Genomic DNA, 9,121 nt, shown 5'->3' on the forward strand with positions numbered 1-9,121 from the left:
ATGACAAAATGAGCTGCTTTTTTTTTTTTTAACCAAGCAAAAGCACATTTCCTGGAGTGTCTGGGTGTTGTTCAGTGGTAACCACCACCTCAGTGCTGTCCCTCCAGCTCCTCAGGCACTGTCCACTGCTCTCCCATCTGCGTCCCCACTCCAGGCTGGCAGGGATGGGGGAGGCCATGGGGCAGGCAGCCCGAGGCAGGGGGGTCAGTAACAGAATGGGAGAGACAGCATCCAACTGGCACCGTTCCCCCAGCTCTCACCCCTCCCTTCAACACCAGACACACAAACCACGTCCTTCCTGGTCATGCTGGTTTTGAGATTTGCCGACTGCACTATAAACTAGCACACGAGAATTATCTACGAACGTCTCCCACCGTTGGCTTTTTTTAGACCTTGAAAGTTCATTTCCTTTCTCTCCAATTCAGCTTCGTGTTTCCCAGCGTCACTGGCACTCATTTCAACGCGGCACGGACATCACCATATCGGAAAATAATTACAATGACAGATTTTGGTTTGCTCTATGAGACCTTCCACCACGGAATCCAATTACTGCTGATACTTCATGAGCTCCTCCAGCACGAGATAATTGCTGCTTTCTCTTTTTTCTGAGCAAGAAATAATCAGTTGTCTTTTAAGGTGAGAAATACAAACAGCAATTAAATGCCACAGCTATCCAGCCTCTCTTGTCAGCAGGCACCTCCCGTCAGAAAAGCAACACAGAAGAAGAGTAGGCTTCATCTCTCATCTGCACGGAGTGTTTTTCTTAATGAAAGGGAGAGGGAGGGAATAAGGAACACTCTCAAATGATCAGTAGTTTTCTCCAGCTGATGAAATGCTTATTTCAATGCGGAGAAGCAGGAACATCTTTCAAGCAAAGCGCACAAGTCACAGCCCTGAGCCCTTTGCAGGATCCAGCCCTTTTGCAGGGAAAGTGAGGGGCTCAAGCCCTGGGGTTTGGTTCCTACCAAATCCTGCTGCTTCAGCCGTCATTTTCCCAATCTAGTGTTTCTAAAAATATATTTAGACTTACGTATCTCCTCAGCACCCTGACATCAGCACGGGGCACTTGGTTACAGCATCTCACGTTGGAGTTGGAGCAGGAGACCTTTATGGGGGGACCCATCAGACAAGTGCTGGAGGAGAGCAAAACACCCCTGCAAGGTGCCCCAAGTTGGGCTGGGCTGTGGGAACACCCATAGGCTGGAAGCTGGTGAGAAGACCTCGGCCAGGTTATTTTACCAGTTTGCATTGTAAGAAGCTGCCTCCTGACACTGTTTTGGCAATCCTGACACTAAAACCACAAAGTCTAGTAAAACAAATACGTTTGTTTTTTTTTAAAGGGAACACACATAGTGAAAAAAATCTCACATCTCAAAAAAAATGGTTTGCATTCAGGGAAAGCTCCTGATACTGCCTGGAACTCTGTCCTATCTGGACACTGGAAATGGGTTTCTCTACCACCTACAGCAGCATATTTTCTGGGTTTGGAGGTGTTCTTTCTTTCCTTTCAGTTCCTTCCCTGAACAAAGCACCTGCCTTTGAATAATTTATTGATGAGCTTTGCACCACTTTGTTCACAAAATCACAGCAGGGAGCGATATTTCTTCACAAAATACTTCTTTGCCAGTTCCTCTCCGCATCCCAAAAGTCTGTGGTGAAGAGCAACACGCCCCACAGCCCACTGGCCAACAAAAGGGTGGTGATGTGGGGTGCTGGGGCAGCCCCCCCTCACCTGGCTTTAGCCATTAGAAGGGACACGTGTGTATTTGAGATGAAGACTGTTGTGATCCTTCGGGCTCACAGGAGGAAGATGCCTCTGATGCTCTGGATCTCCCTGGTTCCCTCCACCATGGAGGTGAGCAGCCCAGGTTTAGGTAAATAACCTTCACCCATCACGACTAAGGCAGGTGAGTTCTGCCACAGGCTGCTGAATCAAGGAGGGAGAAAGATGCTCTTCTTATGAAGGCACCGGATAGGGATGATGAATAACCATCCTGTTTCTGCCGCAGATTTCTCATGAAAGGTAATGCCCTAGTGCTCAGATGCCTGATTTATAAATAGGGCATAAGCCACCTTCCTCTTGCAAAATCCTGGGAGGAATTAGTCATGTACATGACATTCGGAACGCAATGGTGGAAGGCATCACAAATAGCAAGTTGGAGTGAATTACAGAGAGATCTATTAGCACGTTAACATGTATTTAAAATACATAGTTGGCAATTCTGACTGCCAGAAAATTTGCTAATAATGAATATAAATGAGGCATGAACAGACTCAGCAACTTAATTAGAAAAAAAGAACTATTCCTGTTGTTCCGATTTTTTTTTTACCCTCTCATAATGTTGATAAAAAATTGACAAACGGTTCAGACAGATCAGTGATCGGCCAAAGACTTTTGCCTTTAGTTTACCGTGGCAAGACACCAACATGTGAAATATGCAGCACTTTCCCTGCTGCCCTCCAGGCGCAGTCAGAAGGACTCACCCGTTTGGTGTAGTCCATCGCCTTCAGGATGGAGAGATTCAGCGTTTCCAGTGAGGCCAAGACGTCTTCATAGTCTCCCATGTGGTCAGCGAAGTAGTCTGGGAAAACCAAGAGGGACACGACGTGAGCTGCTTGATGTAACTTAACATCTCCAGGCTACACGACACAGCAAGGTCTATTTATCGGCGTAGAAGAAAACCTGAAAGGGTGGTTTCAGGTATATTTTTATATTCTGTATCCTGAGCCAAAGTCGCAACCTGTCCTGCAAGGATGGGAAGCGGTGCAATTCCCATGAAGTTGCGGACTATTGTAAAAAAGCTCCCACTGAAAATAACTTTGCAGGTGCTCTTCCTCCGTGCTCACTTCTGCATTTGATCGTATCTTGTCTCTCTCCCTCCTATTGCCAACACAGAGGGAGAAGTCTCATTTCCTCCGTGCTCACTTCTGCATTTGATTGTATCTTGTCTCTCTCTCTCCTATTGCCAACACAGAGGGAGAAGTCTCAAAAGCAATTCCCCTTCCATTCCCTTGCCAGTCTTTACCACTCAAAGCATCCAAACACCTGCCAGGTCCACCCCAATCGACACAAGCTGAGACTGGCCTTACACCCTTCCCTGCTCTCCCATCCCATCTGCACCTCAGCCCACCACCACGGGCTGCACGGGCTTCGGAGAGCAAAATATGCCTCAGAAGGATGAGAACAGAGCTGCAGGCTGGGCCCAAAGGCATGTGTTCCCCATGGAGAAGGAGTCTGCGTTTTCTCTGTGCCGTCATCATCCCTCCTGCGGGCAGATGCAACCCCAGCCACCCTTCACTGACACAATATGCACCCAAAATCAGTGTGTCCTCACGGGGCTGATGGCTCCGTGACACATAGGAGCCCTGGTGCAGTTTCTTGCACCAGCTACGGAGCCCTGCTCGCAATAGGAACAGCGAGGAGCACACGGAGTTTGCAGCGAGGAGGTGAAGTCACCTGGTTTCTGGGTGATTGGCACAGACCACAGCTAATAGCTGCTCCTTAAAAGGCACCGGTGCCGTTCCTCAGCACCAAGACACAAAGCCGCATGCCGAGGTGACATCTCTGTGGAATGCAACAAGACATAAACCCCAGGAAACAAGCCCGCTAATTAGGTTGTCTTGGCTTAATTAGAAGTGCCTATAGCTATTTACAGCCTGAGAATATATCCAAGGGGAAGAAGATGTTGGCAGAAACCGGAATGTCACAGCGTGATTGACAGCAGCTGTTTGCTGTTCCACGATAAGGCAAGCAGCTTATTCTCAGTGCAGCGTGTTTATTCGTGTTATTACTTCACTTGGGAAAGAAAATCTGTGCAGAACTTAAAGGTAAAGACTTTTTGTGAGTCCTGAAGTAAAAAGCTGGATCCACAGACTTTGGGAGAAACGAGGTGCTGCGGGTAGAGCACATCCCTCAAGACCTACTGCTTTAGCCTTATTTATTCATGTGAAGATCTGAGATCAGCTCTCCCTATCCTCCACAGTTCTTGCTCACGGCTCCTACACGTCGGCAGTGAGCAATGGGGATCGATGCTCAGGAGATGAGCATCACTGCAACCTGGGGCTGGTGTGGGAGGAGGTGAATGTCCCCCACCAGCTTCCCCCCATCGAAGCCATCACCCACCACTCCAACAGTCTGCAATGGGTTGACGTGCATCTCCTCACTATGGAGTACACCTTGGTGCGCTGGACAGCTTGTGCTGTTGCATGCAACATCCGTGTTTCAGTTAAACTGAGAGGTGGTGGGTACAACTCAGCAGCTGTACTTGGATTTTCAGGGTGTATTAAGTACTCATAGCTCTGACTGGGAGGTCCTCGGGGCTGAGGAGCTAGGCAACTGTATTTCAGTCAGTCTAGGTGCTGGTGATTGTTGCATTCGTTGGCAGCAAACTCCCCCAGAACTTTAAAAGATGCTACCCACTACAGATTAAGTCATATCAAATTTCTCACATAAGCTGCAGGGGTCAAGAAATCCCTTTCAAGATGCTCTAAACATTGTACAACACCCAACCCCTTTCAAGAGAGGGGCCGCAGCTTCCATTTAGCCAATGCAAGGTTTTATGTTTAAATTAATACTTAGAAGAGTAGCAAGCAAATCAAAAATTGCAGGCGAGGGCAGGTACTCATCAGATAATAAATCTAGGCAGGATCTCGCCCTGATTGCTCCTTTCCCCAGCTTCCCGCGGGAAGTGACGGGTTTATCTCCCTCCTCTCCTGGCAGCTTCACCTCTGGGAGAGGCAGCGAGGTGGGACCACGCTGGGAGATGATAGCCAGGTGATTTTGTCAGACTGATGGAGGAAGTAGGGTGGGATCAAGCACTGATGTTACTACCCCTGTCCAGACTCTGGAGTTTGGATTTCTGGGGTCAGCTGGAGAGGAGACCCAGAGCAACGAGAAAGGAGTGATGGGAACAAGCCCATCCTATTGTTGGCAAACCACAAGGATGTTATGGAAGGCTTAGTTTCTTGCGTACCAAAATAACAAGATAACCACCTTTAAGTCTGAATGCAGCAGGGGAGGAGAAGAGACGGGTGAGCCCTCTGCAAGACCACACGCCTCTGTCTCCCCATTTCCTCCCAAAAAGCTGGGGCAGAGCAAACATTTCCCAGTACCAAGAATGGATGGAAAACTACACCCGAGTGAGCAGCGGGAGCCTCGTGCACAAGTCACCTCCCGTTGAGGCAAATCCCAGCAGGAAATATTCCCTTTCTGGTCAAGGTGTGGGAGAAAACATTATCAGAGCTTTTCTTTTCAGGCTTTAATTTCTGCAAGCCGTGGGAGGTGCAGCAGAGGTGGTGTACTCCTCAGGCAGCCTGCTGGGAAACACGAAGGTCTGCCTAAGGAGAAACACGTTACGGGTATTGCAGAGGGATACTGCTTTACTGAACTTCAGAGCGGAGCTGGAAGCCGTGACATCGCCAGAAATTAAACTCCGGCTTGTTATCGAAGGGGAGCCAGGTCCTCCGCTCAGCTCTGACTCCTTTTTGTGAAGAAAAGTTTTCCCAATTTTCTTGTAGAATGCAGGGCAAAGGAGCAGAAGTGCTGAGACCTCCGCCAGCCCTGCAGCCGCCAGCTCGGTAACAAGTCTCATGTATCCTTTGACAGCACACACACACACTCACACACACGTCGTGACACACACACGCACATGTCGTGATAACTCGTGCCCCGAGAGAGCAACTGCACTCACCGCACAGCTCCTTGGTGTCCACGTTGCTGCGAGAGGGGAAGGACGAGGCAGGGAAGGAAGCAGGGGAAAAAAACAGAGAGAAAGAAGGTTTTAATGTAAAGGACAGATGAAGGATACAGTTATTTCTTTAGGCTTAAACTTCCTGAGCAGCCCCAGCCCCTGGGGGGCACAGCCTAAGGAGGTAGCAGTGGTTGGTGCCACTCCAGGTGACCCCATCTTCAGCATCCATGCTGTCAGAACGGATTCACACCTTACTTGGGACATTGCCTGAGGGGAAAACGGGAACCTGGGTGTCCCCCTCCAAGGGAGGACCTGTGCCTGTAAGTGACCTGGCACAGCATCTCCACTGCCTTCCTCCCAAATATCCACCCCGGTGAGGCATCCGGTGCAGAATAGGAATGTGTTTATTCCCATTTGCTCAGAATAAAAAACTGGCAAAATTTAGTTTCCTAAACTGATCAATTTTCCTGGTTCTGCCCCTGTGAAGCATCCACAGGGCTGTGCACAGTTTCCACCCAGGATTCCCTCCGGACAAATTCACACAATTATTTCTTAATACACGGATGTTTAGTTTATGTGACAACATCCCAACAGACAACCTGCTTGGGAAATAAAGATTGCCACTAATCTCTTTGTGCTTCAGATTCCCACACAATTATTAGTGCTATTCAAGCCCTGGAATGATCTCATAATAGAATTATATTTTATCAATCCATTCATGTTCTGGAAAGCTATTTCTTTAACTAAACTCACCTCTGCCCTGTCTGACCTGTCAACATAAGCGGATTATGGAAAATGATGTTTTCAATACCACTTTTATTAGCAGCATCCTCCCGTAGCCCTGCCCCAGACCCCAAAATCCTCCCACCTGCTTGCCAACGCCCGGAGCCACAGGTCTACTCCCAGCCTATGGGACCTGGGCTCTTCCCTCCTGCCGTGACCCAAAGCTTTCGCTTGCTGCTGGCCCTTTCTTGGGAGGAGATATCCTTCTGAAGGGATGACCAGTGGGAAAACCTTAAAAGCAGAGCCCCAGGTGATGGCACTGGGGATCCCTTCACCACTGCTGCTGAGCTCTGGGGCCTGGAAGTGAACATGAGACGCCGGCGCCTATGGGACCTGGGCTCTTCCCTCCTGCCGTGACCCAAAGCTTTCGCTTGCTGCTGGCCCTTTCTTGGGAGGAGATATCCTTCTGAAGGGATGACCAGTGGGAAAACCTTAAAAGCAGAGCCCCAGGTGATGGCACTGGGGATCCCTTCACCACTGCTGCTGAGCTCTGGGGCCTGGAAGTGAACATGAGACGCCGGCTGCCAGGAAGGTGCCACCTGACATGTCTCATGCTGTAAAAGCATGTTATGGAATCCAGCACCCTTTTGGGTAACCGGTGGCTGTCACGGTATTAAAAAAGTCCTCTCTTACCTCAGACAGGTAGGACAGGTGGGTGGCAGCTGCCAGCAGCAAACGCTCTGGCACAAGCCTCACATGCATCTCCTGCAAAATGAGCTTTTGCACTACTTAATTCTCTTGGAGATTTATCACCTTTCTCAAACCCTGGAACTGCCTCATCGAATCCTACAAACCCACATGCTGCAGGCTGATTTGACATCCTCATGCCCAAACCCATCGTCGCGCAGACCTGAAACGCAACCCACAAGCGGCCACTCTGGACCGCAGCCTCCGCAGCGCTTTGGCTCACGCAAAGCATCGGCAATTACCCGGTAGAGAAAACTCAGGTGAGGGTAGAAACCCAGAATACACATTTCCAACCCCGGCACAGTCCCACGCCTGCCTGGGGACCACGGTCAGGCTTTCATCAAAGAGCCACAGAGCCTGGAAAGTCAACCGATGCTCTCGGGCATGTACACAGGAGTATTTTTTTACACCAGTATCACCCACAAAATGCTTAAATAACATTTTTTCAGAAGGCAGTTATTGTTTACAGACATCTACTGAAGTGGTTGTGGGTTTGCAGCTAGGGCATGTTACTGAGAAAAAAAATAAATCTATTATTGGAAGCCACGTGGATGTGCATTGTAATAATTGATCTGCCGCTGCCAAAAATGGTCTTTTATTTCCTCACATCCTGCCATCATATTATTTAACTTGATTGTGCTTGAATGTTAACTCAGCTGAGAAGCTGTTTTTAATTTTAAGCCATCTTGCATTAAGAATAAGCCCAATTAAAGAAATTACTGAAGTCAATCTAATAAAAAAATGTTCAGATGAAAGTTTATGAGGAGAAATTGCTGGGTACTTGCACCGCACAGCTTAACGTGCAACACAAGGGATGCACAACACCCAGCTACAAAACAATTTTACAAGCTGCTCTGATACTTTGACCCTTTAGTGACTAACTGCCCCACGGGTTATGTCAGGAGGAATGGTTTTTTATGATGCAAATATTCAGGATCTGGGTCTCAAGCCTTGTGAAACGGCAGGTGGCAGCTCCCCACAAATGCACTCGCCAGCCCTTCATCCCAGAGCTGCCTTTCGGAGGAGATCTTTGGAGCAGTCACAGGTCACAAAGCCCTTCCACAGGAAGACATTTAGGTGAGCATTAGTTAGCAATGTTTTCTTCAGCTGTCAAGTATTCAATTGTCCCATAAGCCACAATACACTAGAAAGAAAAATTGCAACAATTTGTTCTTCTTTTTTCAGAGAAAAAAATAAATTCAGCTATCAGAACACTTGGCTGTGCATTAGCTTTTAATTGTGAGCGCTCTTACATTAATAGTATGACTAATTAAAGAGCTCACTGAAGTCATAACCCAACTAACAAAGCCGAATATAATAATGTTCAAGTGAAACTTTAAATGAGGAAATCGTTGAAGACTTGCATTACACGTTTTTTTTCTGCACAGCAGAGGCCACATCTATGTGATTTCTTTCCAAAGCAAAAGTCTTCCTTTCAAAGTACAAAAAAATCAAGAAAATCCAAGTCTTTTTAGTTTCAGGCCTTTTCCTCTCTTTTCTAACCAATGAAGCTGTAACGTGGCGCAGCACAACCTTGCATCCTCAACCTTGCTGGGGATCTGCACCCCCTGAGACTACTTTTCAAGGCAAAGATACACTCTGGAGATCCTCCGTTTGTCCCTGGGGACCTAATTTCTCTGACAGAAACATGAGCCAAAAACGAGAGCTCAGCTTTCAACCTAAAGCATCTCCTGAAAAATCAGAGTCCAAGCCATAAACTAATTTGGTCACAGAAAGGACTGTTTACTGCTCACCGCCAATTAAATACGCTGGGATAATTTGACCAGATAAACATGCTGGCAACAGGGAAATAGTTTTCCCTGATGGTTCATATCTAACTAGTTCAAAGAGAAAGAAAAGTCCCCAAAGCATGACACTCCTCCCCCATACATGGCAGTTTAAAGAGCAACAACCGCGCCACGAGAGCATCTTCTCGGTGAGCTTAATGAAGTGAATTAAGA

The 9,121-nt window shown here is 47.8% G+C and overlaps 1 protein-coding gene across 1 annotated transcript in view; it reads right to left on the reverse strand.

Moving 5' to 3' along the window:
• NECAB2 (N-terminal EF-hand calcium binding protein 2) overlaps positions 1–9,121 on the reverse strand; it is a gene marked incomplete at both ends in the record, with an annotated part of 33,979 nt that overhangs the window by 12,418 nt on the left and 12,440 nt on the right. Inside the window, 2 exons of the mRNA XM_009865397.1 lie at positions 2,485–2,582; positions 5,691–5,716. Coding sequence (XP_009863699.1) covers positions 2,485–2,582; positions 5,691–5,716 — 124 coding nt within the window. The remainder of the gene's footprint in view (positions 1–2,484; positions 2,583–5,690; positions 5,717–9,121) is intronic.

Source organism: Apaloderma vittatum, unplaced genomic scaffold, assembly GCF_000703405.1.
Source record: "Apaloderma vittatum isolate BGI_N311 unplaced genomic scaffold, ASM70340v1 scaffold16392, whole genome shotgun sequence".
Classification (NCBI taxonomy): Eukaryota; Metazoa; Chordata; class Aves; order Trogoniformes; family Trogonidae; genus Apaloderma; species Apaloderma vittatum.